The following is an 18,271-nucleotide window of genomic DNA, read 5'->3' on the forward strand; positions in this document are numbered from 1 at the left end:
GCAGGCCTGGGAGAGCAAGCCCAGAACAGGGACATCAGGCTGGGCCTCGCTGCCCCTCTCCTCCCCCTTTCTGGTCCTCAGCTGGTGGGAGGTTAATATCCACTCTGTTACAGTACTTTAGGACAGTAGTGTGTGTGTCTCAGGTCAGTGTGTGTGTGTCTCAGGTCAGTGTGTGTGTCTCAGGTCAGTGTGTGTGTGTGTGTCTCAGGTCAGTTGTGTGTGTGTGTCTCAGGTCAGTGTGTGTGTGTCTCAGGTCAGTGTGTGTGTGTGTCTCAGGTCAGTGTGTGTGTGTCTCAGGTCAGTGTGTGTGTGTCTCAGGTCAGTGTGTGTGTGTGTCTCTCAGGTCAGTGTGTGTGTGTGTCTCAGGTCAGTGTGTGTGTGTGTGTGTGTCTCAGGTCAGTGTGTGTGTGTGTGTGTCTCAGGTCAGTGTGTGTGTGTGTGTCTCAGGTCAGTGTGTGTGTGTGTGTGTCTCAGGTCAGTGTGTGTGTGTGTGTGTCTCAGGTCAGTGTGTGTGTGTGTGTGTCTCAGGTCAGTGTGTGTGTGTGTGTGTCTCAGGTCAGTGTGTGTGTGTGTGTGTGTCTCAGGTCAGTGTGTGTGTGTGTGTGTGTCTCAGGTCAGTGTGTGTGTGTCTCAGGTCAGTGTGTGTGTGTCTCAGGTCAGTGTGTGTGTGTGTCTCAGGTCAGTGTGTGTGTGTGTGTGTGTGTGTGTCTCAGGTCAGTGTGTGTGTGTGTGTGTGTCTCAGGTCAGTGTGTGTGTGTGTGTGTGTCTCAGGTCAGTGTGTGTGTGTCTCAGGTCAGTGTGTGTGTGTGTGTGTCTCAGGTCAGTGTGTGTGTGTGTCTCAGGTCAGTGTGTGTGTGTCTCAGGTCAGTGTGTGTGTGTGTGTGTGTGTCTGCAGGTCAGTGTGTGTGTGTGTGGTGTGTGTGTTGTGTGTGTGTGTCTCAGGTCAGTGTGTGTGTGTGTGTGTCTCAGGTCAGTGTGTGTGTGTGTGTGTCTCAGGTCAGTGTGTGTGTGTGTGTGTCTCAGGTCAGTGGTGTGTGTGTGTGTGTGTGTGTCAGGTCAGTGTGTGTGTGGTGTGTGTGTCTCAGGTCAGTGTGTGTGTGTGTGTGTGTGTCTCAGGTCAGTGTGTGTGTGTGTGTGTGTCTCAGGTCAGTGTGTGTGTGTGTGTGTCTCAGGTCAGTGTGTGTGTGTGTGTGTCTCAGGTCAGTGTGTGTGTGTGTGTCTCAGGTCAGTGTGTGTGTGTGTGTGTCTGTCTCAGGTCAGTGTGTGTGTGTGTGTGTCTGTCCTCAGGTCAGTGTGTGTGTGTGTGTGTCTGTCTCAGGTCAGTGGTGTGTGTGTGTGTGTCTGTCTCAGGTCAGTGTGTGTGTGTGTGTGTGTCTCAGGTCAGTGTGTGTGTGTGTGTGTGTGTCTCAGGTCAGTGTGTGTGTGTCTCAGGTCAGTGTGTGTGTGTGTGTGTGTCTCAGGTCAGTGTGTGTGTGTGTGTGTCTCAGGTCAGTGTGTGTGTGTGTGTGTGTCTCAGGTCAGTGTGTGTGTGTGTGTGTCTCAGGTCAGTGTGTGTGTGTGTGTGTGTGTGTGTGTGTCTCAGGTCAGTGTGTGTGTGTGTGTGTGTCTCAGGTCAGTGTGTGTGTGTGTGTGTGTGTCTCAGGTCAGTGTGTGTGTGTGTGTGTGTGTGTGTCTCAGGTCAGTGTGTGTGTGTGTGTGTGTCTGTCTCAGGTCAGTGTGTGTGTGTGTGTGTGTCTGTCTCAGGTCAGTGTGTGTGTGTGTGTGTGTGTGTCTCAGGTCAGTGTGTTGTGTGTGTGTCTCAGGTCAGTGTGTGTGTGTCTCAGGTCAGTGTGTGTGTGTGTGTGTGTGTGTGTGTGTCTCAGGTCAGTGTGTGTGTGTGTGTCTCAGGTCAGTGTGTGTGTGTGTGTGTGTGTCTCAGGTCAGTGTGTGTGTGTGTGTGTGTGTCTCAGGTCAGTGTGTGTGTGTGTGTGTGTGTCTCAGGTCAGTGTGTGTGTGTGTGTGTGTGTCTCAGGTCAGTGTGTGTGTGTGTGTGTCTCAGGTCAGTGTGTGTGTGTGTGTCTCAGGTCAGTGTGTGTGTGTGTGTGTCTCAGGTCAGTGTGTGTGTGTGTGTGTCTCAGGTCAGTGTGTGTGTGTGTGTGTGTGTGTGTCTCAGGTGTGTGTGTGTGTCTCAGGTCAGTGTGTGTGTGTGTGTGTGTCTCAGGTCAGTGTGTGTGTGTCTCAGGTCAGTTTGTGTGTGTGTCTCAGGTCAGTGTGTGTGTCTCAGGTCAGTGTGTGTGTCTCAGGTCAGTGTGTGTGTCTCAGGTCAGTTTGTGTGTGTGTGTGTCTCAGGTCAGTTTGTGTGTGTGTGTGTCTCAGGTCAGTGTGTGTGTGTGTGTCTCAGGTCAGTGTGTGTGTGTGTCTCAGGTCAGTTTGTGTGTGTGTGTGTCTCAGGTCAGTTTGTGTGTGTGTGTCTCAGGTCAGTTTGTGTGTGTGTGTCTCAGGTCTGTGTGTGTGTGTGTGTGTGTGTGTGGTGTGTGTGTGTCTCAGGTCAGTGTGTGTGTCAGGTCAGTGTGTGTGTGTGTCAGGTCAGTGTGTGTGTGTGTGTGTGTGTGTGTGTCTCAGGTCAGTGTGTGCGTGTGTCAGGTCAGTGTGTGTGTGTGTGTGTGTGTGTGTGTCTCAGGTCAGTGTGTGTGTGTCTCAGGTCAGTGTGTGTGTGTCTCAGGTCAGTGTGTGTGTGTGTCTCAGGTCAGTGTGTGTGTGTGTGTGTCTCAGGTCAGTGTGTGTGTGTCTCAGGTCAGTGTGTGTGTGTGTCTCAGGTCAGTGTGTGTGTGTGTGGTGTGTCAGGTCAGTTTGTGTGTGTGTGTGTCTCAGGTCAGTGTGTGTGTCTCAGGTCAGTTTGTGTGTGTGTGTGTGTGTCTCAGGTCAGTTTGTGTGTGTGTGTGTGTCTCAGGTCAGTTTGGTGTGTGTGTGTGTGTGTCTCAGGTCAGTTTGTGTGTGGTGTGTGTGTGTCTCAGGTCAGTGTGTGTGTGTGTGTGTCTCAGGTCAGTTTGTGTGTTGTGTGTCTCAGGTCAGTTTGTGTGTGTGTGTCTCAGGTCAGTTTGTGTGTGTGTGTCTCAGGTCAGTTTGTGTGTGTGTGTGTCTCAGGTCAGTTTGTGTGTGTGTGTGTCTCAGGTCAGTTTGTGTGTGTGTGTGTCTCAGGTCAGTTTGTGTGTGTGTGTGTGTGTGTCTCAGGTCAGTTTGTGTGTGTGTGTGTGTCTCAGGTCAGTTTGTGTGTGTGTGTGTGTCTCAGGTCAGTTTGTGTGTGTGTGTGTGTCTCAGGTCAGTGTGTGTGTGTGTGTCTCAGGTCAGTGTGTGTGTGTGTGTCTCAGGTCAGTGTGTGTGTGTGTCTCAGGTCAGTTTGTGTGTGTGTGTGTCTCAGGTCAGTTTGTGTGTGTGTGTGTCTCAGGTCAGTTTGTGTGTGTGTGTGTCTCAGGTCAGTGTGTGTGTGTGTGTCTCAGGTCAGTGTGTGTGTGTGTGTCTCAGGTCAGTGTGTGTGTGTGTGTCTCAGGTCAGTGTGTGTGTGTGTGTCTCAGGTCAGTGTGTGTGTGTGTGTCTCAGGTCAGTGTGTGTGTGTGTGTCTCAGGTCAGTGTGTGTGTGTGTGTCTCAGGTCAGTGTGTGTGTGTGTGTCTCAGGTCAGTGTGTGTGTGTGTGTCTCAGGTCAGTGTGTGTGTGTGTGTGTGTCTCAGGTCAGTGTGTGTGTGTGTGTGTGTCTCAGGTCAGTGTGTGTGTGTCTCAGGTCAGTGTGTGTGTGTGTCTCAGGTCAGTGTGTGTGTGTGTCTCAGGTCAGTGTGTGTGTGTGTGTCTCAGGTCAGTGTGTGTGTGTCTCAGGTCAGTGTGGGGGATTATTCCCTCCTGTGCTCTACATCTGTCCTGGAGATGGTTGATAGTTGGCCCCAACATGAGCCCTGTGTTCCCCACGTAGAGGGGAGGACCGGTACAGAGGGGCATGACGGCACATCGCTGAGTTAGATGGGCAATGTAGCGTGGCAGGTATTTGGTCTACACCAACTCCTCCATGACATAGTCTGGCATGTTGTTGACAGACAGAGAGACAGAGTTGGTGATTTGAATCAGCTGTGTTGTACTAGGGGGGGGGAAACCAGAACGTGCTCCTCTTGGGGTCCTGTGGGCGGAGTTTGGGGAAACCCTGGACTGATACTTCCTGTGTCTTAGGGGCCGTGATGTCCGGCTGACTGTCTGGACCATCTGATCCTCAGACATTATTTACTACAAACACGGAGAGTCCATGAATGTTAACCTGGTCCCAGATCTGTTAATTCTCTAGTCTGCTCCCATGTCCGTCTGTGGCAAACCAAACATGACAATGAGTGAAGTAGTTGTCTTTGCACACGGGCTCATGTCGGCCTATAACGTGACCCAGCAACCATAGAGGCTAAATCAGAAGTAGCTGAAATCTTCACTGATCCTCCCTCTCTCCTCTCTCTGCCTCCAGTTCCACTCTCATCAGTTGTTCCACGTCCTGGTGGTGGCAGGAGCGTTCGTCCATTTCCACGGCGTGTCCAACCTGCAGGCCTTCCGCTACGCTGCCGGGGCGGGCTGTGAAGAGGACAATGCCCTGTGAAGATCCTGCACGTCGTCACGTCAACACACCACCAGGGGGAGACACACTCATATATATACACACACACACACACACACACACACACACACACACACACACACAGACACGGGAGACTGATGGAGGCTCCTACACACACTGACTCCCCAGTAGCCCCGTCTCTCTCTGTACATGTCTACAGAAACCCCTTAGAGGACACGGGAAAAAAGACAAGGTTTTCTTTTCAGTTGGAAAGTCTCGTTTGTTTTTCTTCTCCATCTCCATCTTGTTTTCAATAACTGCATCTAGGGTTTTGGACATTTGAGACTGGTCCCCCGGCCCCCCCCTCAACAAAAAAAAAGTTGTGTGAATTTTGAGTAATCTGTTGAAGTGGTTGTTCTGATTATCATCATTCTAAACGTTGTGCTCACCGTACAAAGCAACAAAAATTACAATGTGGGGGCTTCTTAATGCTCTAGTGGTGGGGGCTTCTTAATGCTCTAGTGGTGGGGGTTTCTTAATGCTCTAGTGGTGGGGGTTTCTTAATGCTCTAGTGGTGGGGGTTTCTTAATGCTCTAGTGGTGGGGGTTTCTTAATGCGCTAGTGGTGGGGGCTTCTTAATGCTCTAGTGGTGGGGGTTTCTTAATGCTCTAGTGGTGGGGGTTTCTTAATGCTCTAGTGGTGGGGGTTTCTTAATGCTCTAGTGGTGGGGGTTTCTTAATGCTCTAGTGGTGGGGGTTTCTTAATGCTCTAGTGGTGGGGGTTTCTTAATGCTCTAGTGGTGGGGTTTCTTAATGCTCTAGTGGTGGGGGTTTCTTAATGCTCTAGTGGTGGGGGTTTCTTAATGCTCTAGTGGTGGGGAGAAAAGCTTTACCGAAAGAAAGAAAATTGAATCATGTGTGAAGTATTTTTTTTCTTCCATGAAAAGGGTGGGTGTGGCGGGGGGGGGGTGTGGCGGGGGGGGGGGGGGGGCAGGCTAGCCGCTTTTCAACTTTTTTCATGTAAATAAGATTTCTAAATTCGGGTTATATAGATTTGTATTAAATATATAGAATAATAAATAAATAAAAACAGGAAATAAATACCAAAAAAATGTTAAGATATTGAATTTCAAAAAATCGACAAAGATGATGAGGCAACAACCAAGAAAACACCATTTGTGTATAAACCAATCATTTGGCCAGAGGGGGGAAGTGAAGTGGGGAATATAGGAGAACCACACACTGTTGAAGGGAGCTATGGCACAAAGAGTTGAGACATGTGAAGCGGAGAGGGAGAGACGACTTCACAACGAGGGAGGAGGCTCCGCTATCTCCCCGGCTCAGCAAGGTTAAGCCCTGGGTGGAGATGTGACCTGTGACTGGCTGACGTTGATCCCCAGTTGACAAATCAGGTGCTGAATTCTGTTCTTTTCAACAGTAGTGCACTACATGAGGAATAGGGTGCTGTTATGTCTTGACGTGTAGCTAGTAGCTACTTCATCTCATTAGACTGTGAACACGACCCTTCCTTCCCTAACATTAGAAACCAACGTTGGTGCTCGTCCAAAATGGCACACTATTCCCTTTTTATATAGTGCACTACTTTTGACCAGAGCCCAACGTAAAGTCAATAGTAGTACAACGATATAAGGGAACAGGGTTCCATTCCTGATGCATTTCAGTTCCTCGACCCCCTCAGTGAAAGCGTCATCAGTGAAAGGTTGTCCGTTTCTATCTCCTTACCAAGTTGAGCCTCTCTTTCTGCTCTGGTATATAGTGACTTTGTACTACGTTTTGTGTGAAGTGTGTGATTCATTGACTTTAAGATTACAGCCCAAAGGGCACACTATTCCCTATTTAGTGCACTACTTTTGACCCGGTAGTGACCTATATAGGGAATAGTGTGCCATTTGGGACCCGGAAATAAAAACAGAAGATCAATATTTCAGAACAAAATATGCATCTCTAAAACGTGTTTATTTTATTTTGCATGCTATTATTTGGTCCATTATCGTCACAGGCTTTAAGTTGGGGGTTTTCTTGATCCAATACCGTTGTGATTGTGTATGTTTTTTGGGGGGAGGTTTTCTATTCTCTTTTAAAGGGTGTGTATGTGATTTGAAAAGATTGAAACATGTAATAGCAGATTCCCTCAGAGCGGTTTCACAACACTCTGGGGGTCTGTTTAGAGCTTCGTGTATTAGGGCTTGATTCAATCCATTGCTGAAGTTCAGCGTTAAAACACGATTTGACATTTTAAAAGCAATCGTTTCGCTGAGACTGCATTCGTGGTAAACGCTGCGTAAGTCGGCTCAATGGGAGGAGCTTCGGCGGTACGGATTGAATTGAGTCCTTTTAGTTATTCATATGTATCAGATCTACTTTCTAGATGTGTATCTACGTCACGGTGCACAGCTGTGCTGAGGCTGAGAGCCTTCTCTCTCCACTTCAGATTCATCCGCCACACACCTGCTCAGTCGTACTGCTTCTGTACCTGTCGCTCCAGTTGAAACACTAACAGACATGTATTCATTATGACGATATACAGGCGGTGCATCTGAGACCTTGATCTCAGTTCCACTGGATAACAGGGGTCCCACCTAGCTTGGTTGCCAGGTCCACTATGTGCTTTAGTAAAATAATGCCATGATGTTGATAGTCTGAAGTTTTGCTTAAGCCTGTACAGATCTGGCAACTAGTCGAGACCAGACAGTGGAGTCGGACCCTTAAACCCTCCATATAACTCTGTTGTAGAGGAGTGTGTTTGATCATCGGAGTTAAACTTAATCAGGGAGGCAGTTTCCACTCTTGACTCTTTTAGGAGGAAGGAGTTCTTCTCCCTTTCTGTCCTTCTCTTGGGTTTGGGTCCTTGATAGCCTGGTGCCGGATGTGTTTGTGCTGTCTTGCCCAACTCATTGTCAGACTGTGACCGTCAGAGTTGGCTCGACGGCACAAAAGAGATCTGAGACCAGGCTAGGAGGTCCTTAATGAATGCTCTGTGTTGAGACGATATAGATGTCTTCTCAATCTTCAGACCCAGAATTACAAGGCCTTTGGTCTCAACAGAAAAAAAACATCAAAGGAAAACAGATTTTATTTTTTATTAATTTATTTCTTTTTGTTTCTTTGGGGAAGTGCATATTGTTTGTTGAAGCACACGTCCAGTGGTGACCGTGGGATTTGCAATAGGTCTTTATCTGCTGTAATCGTTCTAATAAAAAGGATTCTGGGAAAGTTTGTATTTATTTGGCTCTAATACTTCATGTTGATTCGAGGTGCGTTTCAAAATGTCATTCATTGTGGGATTTTATCAGACATAACTCTTTTATTGTGCAGTTTTCTGTAATGGCATGAGTTTTCCTGCCCAGTTTGTAGTCCTACATGATTTTTCATTAGACTGTTGCCATCTAGTGGTGAAAGGAGGTAGAAAAATGTGTGTACATTCTGAGGCCTGCATCTAATACTGTTGGTCTTTCCACAATACCTCTCGATCTCCTGGCAGCCGCCTCAACAGCACTGGAAAAGGTCAACACTCCATCCCATTTGACAAAAAGCCTGTACATTACTGTTCCATGGCATGCAAGTCTAGTAGAAGGTTAGGAGGGAGGGTTCAGTAGGGAACTAGCTGAGCTCTCTGCTACTGAGTTCAAGCGCTGGGTGGTAAGCTTCCTGCCCACTGACTGCAGTCAGGGTCCTTAACACCCAGGGCTTGAACTCGGTACCCTGCAGTGAGTGGGCAGGATCCCCACCACCCAGGGCTTGAACTCAGTGCCCTGCAGTCAGGAGGTCCTGAGCGATCTGGAGAAGGTTTTTTATCAAGGATGATGCTCTGTACATCTTTCCCTCGATCCAGACTAGTCTCCCAGTCCCTGCCGATGACAAACATCCCCACAGCATGATGTTGCCACCATCATGTTCAATCTTGGTTTCATCAGACCAGAGAATCTTGTTTCTTATGATCTGAGAGTCTTTAGGTGCCTTTTGGCAAACTCCAAGCAGGCTGTCGTGCCTTTTACAAAGGAGTGGCTTCCGTCTGCCCACTTCACCATAAAAGCCTGATTTAGTGGAGTGCTGCAGATATGGTTCTCTTTCTGGAAGGTTCTACCATCTCCACAGATGAACTCAGGAGCGATTTAAACAGGATGCACCCGAGTTCAATTTCGAGTCTCATACCAAAGAGTCTGAATACTTATGTAAATAATAAATAAAAAATATATATAATAATTTAGCTAAAACATTTTTCATCCATTTTCGAATAAGGCTGTATGTAACGTAACAAAATGTCGAAAAAGTCAAGGAGTCTGAATACGTTCCCGAATGCACCGTAACTGCCTTAATGTTGCTGGACCCCAGGAAGAGTAATCAATTGAATTAACACAGGTGGACTCCAATCAAGCTGTAGAAACATCTCAAGGATGATTAATGGAAACATGATGCACCTGAATTTAATTTCGAGTCTCATAGTATTCAGAGTCTGAATACTTTTGTAAATAATTTTTACATGTTTATTTTTTATAATAAATTAGCTAAAACATTTTTCATTAAATTAGAATAAAGCTGTAAAGTAACAATGTGGAGAAGGTCAAGCAGTCTGAATACGTTCCCGAATGCACCGCAACTGCCTTAATGTTGCTGGACCCCAGGAAGAGTAGCTGCTGCCTCGGCAGAAATTAACGGGGATCTTAAATAGTACCAGTCATTTGCCAGGGTTAGAGCTTCCATGTCTGTTCTATTCATTCTTATTTCTATGTTCAGGCCATTGGGTATAACATGTACACAAGATAAGCTAAATAAACCAAATAATTATTGAATAAGTAATTGTTTAATAAACGAGATCAGGAATTCCGAAATATTTAAAAAGAATAACATACAAAAAGAATACAGGCCAAAGCACATCAGTTTATTTACCCCACCAACACTGCAGAAGGACGATCCACTATTAGACTATATTTCTCTATATCAACATGTGTAAAACCAACACTTGAACACTGAGCCCAACCTCCAGTATGTTACGATAATATTTATGTTCATTTCAAAGTAGACCAATCCGAAAGTGCGCGTAAAAGTGGCGTCAGGTCTCCATGTCGGATTTCCCCAGTCCGCGCCTTCGTGTCAGTTGAACTGCGCTCCTGTCTTCACCCCACTGTCAGCTACAAGACAAACATGACATATAAAACGTGTGGTGGCCACAGAATAGATATATATAGTCGAGGGAGATGAACACAGGAAAGAGTAAAACCCGTATGCAGAAGATTAGTTTATATAAAACGGCAGAACGGCCTGTCCTACAGTATTGGGACAAATATACCTCGTCCAAAGTCTTGGATAGTTTATTGACTCACTAAAGTGGTTCGTTGTCGAACTTTACTATGTGGGAGCGAATCTACTTTTACGCATCATTGATTGATTGATGCGTTTTCGTAATTGTTCGTCTCCTCCATTAATCATGTCAGTACACTTAAGCTGATTTATTAGAAATTGCTTCATTAATTCAGTCATTCATTGATGGTTTGATTGTCTGATTGATTAATACACTTCGTTGACATATTAAACTACAGGGGCAGCCATGACAGGAAGGTTGATGCTTGGCATTGTTGCGTCACAATACAAAATGCCTCTGATGACGTAATGATCAAACACCAAGCTGCCACTGGTGAAATGACGGATCATTAGCTGATTGAACTGCAAGGTGAACGGTAAGTACACCTGTCTGTCTGTTTATCAGATAAATGAGGGGATAGTTTTATTGACCACTAGTTATATCTAGGCTATTAGAAATGAATTGAACAAACTTGTTACATTTTAATGAATATATCTTGTCCCAAATAATTATTTAAACTCAGAACTGAATGTGATGAAATTAGATGAGACAGTAAAACATTTTAAAAAATTTCCCCAAATACTAAACAAAGATGTTTCTGTGGCTCTTTTTATAGAGTTTAATGGTGCTGAAAGCCACTTCCTATTCCAAGTATTCAAGACTAGAAGGAGCATTCTGATTAGAATACTGCAGACCAGTGAATGATGAATAGGAGGCCCAACCTGAATGGGTCTGGAGGACCAAGGTCCATCGGTGTTCCGCTGCTCTGTCCTTCTAACAGAGTGCTGCTGGAGAGAGAAGAGGTCAGCCAGGCCCCAGTGATGGCCTCCTCTTTCAGGCCCTCAGCATTCCCCTCCCTGCATGTTGTACCTCGTGCTCCCCCTCCTGACGAAATCAGGCCCAAGAGGCCCACAGCTGCCCACAGAAAGAGGAGAGACCTCCAGACCCTGGTTCCTGTCCAGGATGGATGTCGTGAGTCTCCCGGTTGGTTTAACAGCAGCAGCTCCCAGCTACCTGCCAAAACCAACAGACGCAGGCGCAACAAGGAGCTTTCCTTCACTGAGGTTCTGAAGAACTACAAGCTTCTGCCTGATTCCCGGCCCAACAGCCCAGAGAGCCTGTACCAGAATGAGATGACACCTAGAATCCCTGTCAGCATCACTAGACCTGAGGGGAGGCCTAGCAACCCTCGGCGCCCCACTAGAAGGCCTGTTAGCCCCGTAGGCCTGGTCCAACCTGATGTACAGCCTTCCAGACCTGAGGGGAGGCCTAGCAACCCTCGGCGAACCACTAGACGGCCTGTTAGACCAGTGGGCCTGGTCCAGCCTGATGTACAGCCTTCCAGACCTGAGGGGAGGCCTAGCAACCCTCTGGGCCCCACTAGACGGCCTGTTAGACCCGTGGGCCTGGTCCAGCATGATGTTCAGCCTTCCAGACCTGAGGGAAGGCCTAGCAACCCTCGGAACACCACTAGGAGAAAAGTTAAGCCCAGTAATCCTGTGTGTTCCGTTATGCTTGAGTCCCAACCTACCAGTCCTGTGAGCATCACCACCAGCACTGTGGACATAGTCCAGCCTGAGCTCCGTCCTACCTGCCCTCTGACCCTGGAGGAGCCGGCCCTTTCAGAGTCATGCAGCTTCAGCAACAATGTGTTTGTTCTCTCCATGCCGAAAGCTGCCCAGCCAGAGGAGGCTGCCAGAGGGAGGAGCAGCCCACCCAGGGACATCATCAGGCCTGAGGCCTTCGTCCAGACAGGACCCCTGCTGGCCAGGAGAGCCCAGAGGGATGCTCCTCCTCCAAAGAAGGTCCCCAAACCCCCGGTGGCCCCCCGGCCCAAACTGCTGCCCTCCCTGGGCCAGGGCAACGTGTCCCTTGTCAGTGCCAACGCCTGGGATGATAAGACCAAGAAGAAGAGAAAGAAAGGTCAGCACTTCTCTTTGTGCAATGACACATTTTCTCTATTGAATATATTGTCAATATTGTATATGTTGTTTGCTGATGTACAACCAGGAATATGATTGTCATGTTTTAAACATTCATAAATGAATTACTAATAAATGAATGTAACATAATGTAATGTAAATTTAAAGGAGCCAGAGTCCAGAGGTCTAGCCTGGGTCTGAGGCATATCCCCCGTGACTTAGAGCTGGCCATGATGAGACCCCGTCTGGTCAAGTCAGCCGTTCCCTCCCAGCAGCCCTACCAGCCGTGGGACGACGAGGACGAGGTGGACATCTACGCCCTGAGGCGAACAGCCTACATGTGTCCCATGTACGACCAGGAGGAGAGCAGCGTCAGGGGCAACATGAGGGTGGCAGTGGAGGCCCTGGACAACATTCCTTTCAGAAGGAAGATCACCTTGTGTTATTTCATGGGGGGTCGCAGGGTCATGCTGCCAAAAGACTACTAACTCCACCCCCCTCAATATCCACAACAACCTCCCTTTGTCCCAGACAGCAAACAGGACAGGACACACACAGAGAGACACCAACAGGGCCATCAGAGGGACAGAGACCCTCTCAGTTGAGGTTAGGAATGTCAGCTACTAAAAGGCTTCTATAGACCATCTCTGTAGCAAGAGAACCTCCAGTGATCAGACTGGGCTGTCCTCCGTCTCCCCTCATCTCTGATACACCAGACTGGGCTGTCCTCTGTCTCCCCTCATCTCTGCTACTCCAGACTGGGATGTCCTCTGCCTCCCCTCCCCTCACCACTACCCCCCCAAGAGCAACGCTGCTCCCTGCCTCCCCTCACCTCTTCTCCCCCTCGAGGACTACAGTCTCTTATCTCTAGATCAGTGTTGGGGTCAGTTCAATGTCAATACAGTCAATTCAGGAAGTAAACTGACATTATCTCAGAGTGGCATTGAGGAAAATTGGAATTAGACTTTCAGTTTACTTCCTGAAATGTAAAGGAATTGGACTTTCAGTTTACTTCCTGAAATGTAAAGGAATTGAGCCCAACCCTGATCTAAATAAACTACTAGATCTCTATGATGACAGAGTCTCAGACAGAAAGACAATAATCCTGTTACTGTCCAGGACCTTGTCTTTACATTTCCCTGAAGCATTACAGAAATAAAAACTAAGTGTTGAAGAAAATACAATCTTTGGAGTTTTGAGAGGCTGTTTTACCTAGTAGTCCATCACATTGTAATGTTGTTCCTTCTAACAGAATGGCTGTTTTACCTAGTAGTCCATCACATTGTAAGTTGTTCCTTCTAACAGAATGGCTGTTTCACCTAGTAGTCCATCACATTGTAAGTTGTTCCTTCTAACAGAATGGCGGTTTCACCTAGTAGTCCAACACAGAAGTAGGTGGTCAGTAATGATTCTTGTGTTGCAGCAAGCCAACTAAGTCAACTGGTTTAGTAAGTCTTAGATTGCATATATGATGTGACTTGAAGGTTTTTCCTGAAACAGTCCATCCATTTCCAACAGTGAAAACCCAGCTCACATTTAATAGTAGATACTTGATGTGTTTGTGGTGCGTAGACCAAAGACTGATGAGTTATGAACAGAACAATGTGGAAGTTGAGTCCATTGTGTTCATCCATCCTTCAGCAGCCAGCCAGCCTCCAGTTGATTCATCACCATCCTGCAATGTCATATTTCAACCAGCAGGTTTGGTTTTAGAACGGTTTTCCAAAGAAGCACAACTTTGGTGGTTGTGTTTGAAAGTCATCCAGTATCTGAAGTCAACAGCTCTCTGTGATTGTAAAGTCATCAAGCATGGAGTCAGTCAACAGCTCTCTGTGATTGTAAAGTCATCAAGCATGGAGTCAGTCAATAGCTTATTCCTCTCAGTCCATCAGCCAAAATGATCAATATCATAACTTAAATCATATAGTCATATTGATTGATAAAGATAACACAAACAGCAGCAGGCATGCTAAGTTCAGGCATTCTGGAACATTCCAGGGAGATACCGATTCAGAGGGGAGGCGGGGTTTAGGCTAGGTAGCTGTCTGTCTGTCATCGGAAAACCAGCGTGGAGGGCAGTGAGACAGGTGAAGAAGAGAGAAACAGACAGGTAGATCTGAGATGCATCTCGTTTTCCTGAAATCAATCGTTAACACAGTTACAGCCAGTGGTATAATGAAAACATGTTATTACACAAGGAGAAGTGCTAATCTTTCTTCTTCTTGGTCCTCCCATCACATTAAATAACTGTGAAAACTATGATTTTTTGTTGTTGTTTATCCTTCATTTAACTAGGCAAGTCAGTTAAGAACAAATTCTGATTTTCAATGACGGCCTAGGAACACTGGGTTAACGTGTTCAATCCATTTGGTTGATTTAAAAATACAGTATATAAAATACCCGTCCAGCATCACTACTCTGGACGGCTCTGACTTAGAATATGTGGATAACTACAAATACCTAGGTGTCTGGTTAGACTGTAAACTCTCCTTCCAGACTCACATTAAGCATCTCCAATCCAAAATTTAATCTAGAATCGGCTTCCTATTTCCCAACAAAGCATCCTTCACTCATGCTGCCAAACATACCCTCGTAAAACTATCCATCAAACCGATCCTCGACTTCGGCGATGTCATTTATAAAATAGTCTCCAACCCTCTACTCAACAAATTGGATGCGGTCTATCACAGTGCCATCCGTTTTGTCACCAAAGCCCCATATACTATCCACCACTGCGACCTGTATGCTCTCGTTGGCTGGCCCTCGCTTCACTCTCGTCGCCAAACCCACTGGCTCCAGGTCATCTACAAGTCTCTGCTAGGTCAAGCCCCACCTTATCTCAGCTCAATGGTCACCATAGCAGCACCCACCCGTAGCACGCGCTCCAACAGGTATATTTCACTGGTCACCCCCAAAGCCAATTCATCCTTTGGCCGCCTTTCCTTCCAGTTCTCTGCTGCCAATGACTAGAAGGAACTGCAAAAATCACTGAAGCTGGAGACTCATATCTCCCTCACTAGCTTTAAACACCAGCTGTCAGAGCAGCTCACAGATCACTGCACCTGTACATAGCCCATCTGTAAACAGCCCATCCAACGACCTCCTCCCCATACTGTATTTATCTTGCTCCTTTGCACCCCAGTATCTCTACTTGCACATTCATCTTCTGCACATCTACCATTCCAGTGTTTAATTGCTATATTGTAATTACTTCGCCACCATGGCCTATTTACTGCCTTATCTCCCTTATCTTACCTCATTTACACTCACTGTATATAGACTTCTTGTTTTCCTTTTCTACTGTAATATTGACTATGTGTTTATTCTATGTGCAACTCTGTGTTGTTGTATGTGTCGAACTGCTATTCTTTATCTTGGCCAGGTCACAGTTGAAAAATGAGAACTTGTTCTCAACTAGCCTACCTGGTTAAATAAAGGCGAAAAAAAAATATATATATATATATATCTAATACCTATTATTCACACTAATGTTAGGTTACTGTAAAAAATTAAATAATATCCTGTGTATCCTGTCCGAGGGGAACCTGTATCCTGTCCGAGGGGAACCTGTATTCTGTTTCAATTTCTGGATTCCGTCTTGAGTTTTCAACATTGCGGAAATCATGGGGCCCTACAAGCCCTGATGTGAGTTACAATGAAAACACAGACATTTGAATATATTGACATACCTTGTCAATGTATTCTGGAAAATATGGTCTGTCCAGTACTCAGGAACGTCTGAACACCTAAAGAAGAGAAGTTGTATTAAAACCTATGACAATGTCAGGAAAATAACACTCAAAGGACTTCAGCTTTAGATAGAGAGCTAGAAAACAGAAATCCACACTGACTTGGAAGAGCTGCTTGTTATCGATCTTACTAGCCAGACCAATGATTTCATTTAGCTAGTTTGGCTGTTAGATATTGACTAGATAACTACTGCACAAGGTCAACGTTGGCAGTGCTGCCTTGAACATGTTGTGAATACGTGAACAACAAGAAGGTTTCTGCCACGACAGGTGTAGTTAGATAGCTAGGTGTAGTTAGCCATCTAGCTACATATTGTTCCTACCTGTCTCTTCCTGGGTAGCTTGCCTAGCAGGCAAACATTACCTTGCAGGGGCACATGTGTTCAGCTCTACTGTAATGTTGCTGACGATGCATTTTTTGCTAAGCTAGGTAGCTAATATGTTACATAGCTATTTCGGTTCATATAAAACGTACACAAAAATGACAAAACTTATAAACAGCACCGAGGCAAGTAAATGCACTGCTAACTTACTAGTTAGTAGCATGTCCATCACTAGTTAACTATACAGACATCATGGAAGTGAACTAGCTAGTAGCATGCCCACCACTAGTTAACTATACAGACATCATGGAAGTTAACTAGCTAGTTTATCAACGTGTAAATATATAACTTACTCTGACAATATAACTAAAGGCTTTTCGTACTTGAATAATATAATTTAATGAATATTTTTTGACATTTCGTTGAAAACATGTGTGTAGATCCAAACTACATTCCAAGTGATAGTTTGGTCGTTACCTGCCACAAGGCCTTTCCAGAGGAGAAAGATCAAGACGACGTCTGTTGAAATGTTCCAAGCACAACTGACGTTCATAACTAGATCTGGCATGTCAGTCCAACACAATAATGATCATTTCAACATCATATTTTTAAGTTGTTGGTTGTTACTTAGAAATATTCGTTTAAAATTTAGCAGCATATTACCTTGGATTTTTATTTGCAAATGCCAGTGTTTTCAACACATCAACTAAGGACTATATTCAACAATGTAAGTAAAACCAGAAACCTATTACTTTTAGTAAAAATCATTGATTTTCTTTTGCAATATTTACTAAGCCCGTGGGTCATTTTTTATAGTGTATAACGAATATGAATTCGGTGGGCAGAAATGATTAAATATTGTAGCGACCCAGACAGACAGCTGTGTGTTATGTGTTAGTCTATTAGTTGGTTGTGTTGTACTTACCAGTACCCAGTGTTCGCGGGGTTCGACATGCCAATCAACCTGCTATCTGCCAATCACGGGAATGCATGGAACGTTCTAATGCCGGGCTTCCTGGTGGTTGGTGGAGAGGCGTGGAGGGGGGTTGGGCAGGGAGCATTGGAAGTTTAGACCAGATTTAGACGTTGATCTCTCTCTTATGTCTGGCTTTCACAAGAGGTCACGGTTGGTTCATAGGGTATCCTTCATTTATTTGTCGTGGGCTACGGCCAAACAGTAGCCTGTGGTGAGTTGGGTTAATAAACCGTACATTCGTAAACTCAACCCTCTGTCTGGGGTGGACAATTGTTCCTTACAATATTAAAGCATTAGACCGCTCACTAAAGGCATCAGTCATACAAAAGTTATACTTAAATCCAAACTGGTTCTCTAGTAAATTGGTAGGAATGTCTCATCCTGTGTTCAAGAATGGCCTTTTCCCTTTATTCAGATTACACCTGCTCACTTTCGGTTGTTTGAAAAGGAAATAATCTCCAAAATATCGTTATTTTTTAAACAAGCCTGAGAAAATTGGTTGTAATTTCAGTTTAATCCACCTGAAAAGACAGAACAAACAATACAATACTAATTGATTAAAACAACATTTTTTCGAATAAATATTTAAAGAAGGTATAATTTCAGTGAATGATATCATAAATAGGACTGGTGGAGTTGTCACACATGCAGCTAACACAGACATATGGAAATGTCTGCTCTACCCAAAATTACAACCAACTAATTGTAGCATTACCACAAAAATGGAAGAGGCAAGTAGAAGGGAAAAAGTAAGGAACTTGTATTTCGGCCCTGTATTAAAGAACATAAATGGTTAAAGAAAAGTGTGATAAATAAAAACATTTACCAATTTAATTGAAGGACCAAAAAACGTATAGCTGTGCCATATAAATGGCAAAATAGTAGGAAGAGATTTTCGATGTACCCATTCCATGGCACATGGTTTATGAATTGATACGCAAAACAACCGCGGATTCAAAACTTCGAATTTTTCTATTTAAATTACAATACAAAATTCATGCAACCAATCGAATGTTATATATATGGGGATACAGTCTTCCCAGCTCTGCAGATTTTGCAGTGAGGAGGCAGAGTCATTAGGTCATTTATTTTGGTATTGTCCATATGTAGCTCGTTTTTGGTCACAGGTCCAGGAATGGCTGAAGAATTGCAACTAACGCTGCAGATAGCAATACTGGGTGATTTGAAAAGCCATAGTCAATCAATCAATAATATTATTATTTTAGCAACATTTAAATTTTTAATTTGCAATCTGTAGAAGCTATGAGAATAGAAAGGTTCAGTACTTTTGTGAAGCATCACATCACAGTTGAAAAATATATATGGCAAATAGAAATCCCAAATGGATGGTGTTGAGAGATCGATGGGAGGGGTTGGATGGAGCTGAAGGGTGGGACTAATAACAAGATAAACAATGTAAAAC

At 45.1% G+C, this 18,271-nt stretch overlaps 1 protein-coding gene and 1 long non-coding RNA gene across 3 annotated transcripts in view; one reads left to right on the forward strand and one right to left on the reverse strand.

The window, feature by feature from the left end:
- The window catches only part of LOC116372043 (adiponectin receptor protein 2-like), a 63,311-nt gene extending 58,589 nt beyond the window's left edge, over positions 1-4,722 (forward strand). Inside the window, 1 exon segment of the mRNA XM_031821116.1 lies at positions 4,473-4,722. Within this exon segment, the coding sequence (XP_031676976.1) occupies positions 4,473-4,601 (129 nt within the window). The 3' untranslated portion in view covers positions 4,602-4,722.
- Positions 4,723-9,285: 4,563 nt separating this feature from the next.
- Positions 9,286-16,748, reverse strand: LOC116372045 (uncharacterized). Of its 2 annotated transcripts, XR_004209100.1 has the most exons (4): positions 16,536-16,748; positions 16,350-16,433; positions 15,490-15,546; positions 9,286-13,936 (listed from the first exon to the last, which is right to left on the reverse strand). It is a non-coding gene; the product is annotated as an uncharacterized LOC116372045 (long non-coding RNA). The 2 variants fall into 2 exon arrangements; XR_004209099.1 differs by lacking the exon at positions 16,536-16,748 and having other exon boundaries at positions 16,350-16,518.
- Positions 16,749-18,271: the final 1,523 nt, after the last annotated feature.

Source organism: Oncorhynchus kisutch, unplaced genomic scaffold (assembly GCF_002021735.2).
Source record: "Oncorhynchus kisutch isolate 150728-3 unplaced genomic scaffold, Okis_V2 scaffold3868, whole genome shotgun sequence".
Lineage (NCBI taxonomy): Eukaryota > Metazoa > Chordata > Actinopteri > Salmoniformes > Salmonidae > Oncorhynchus > Oncorhynchus kisutch.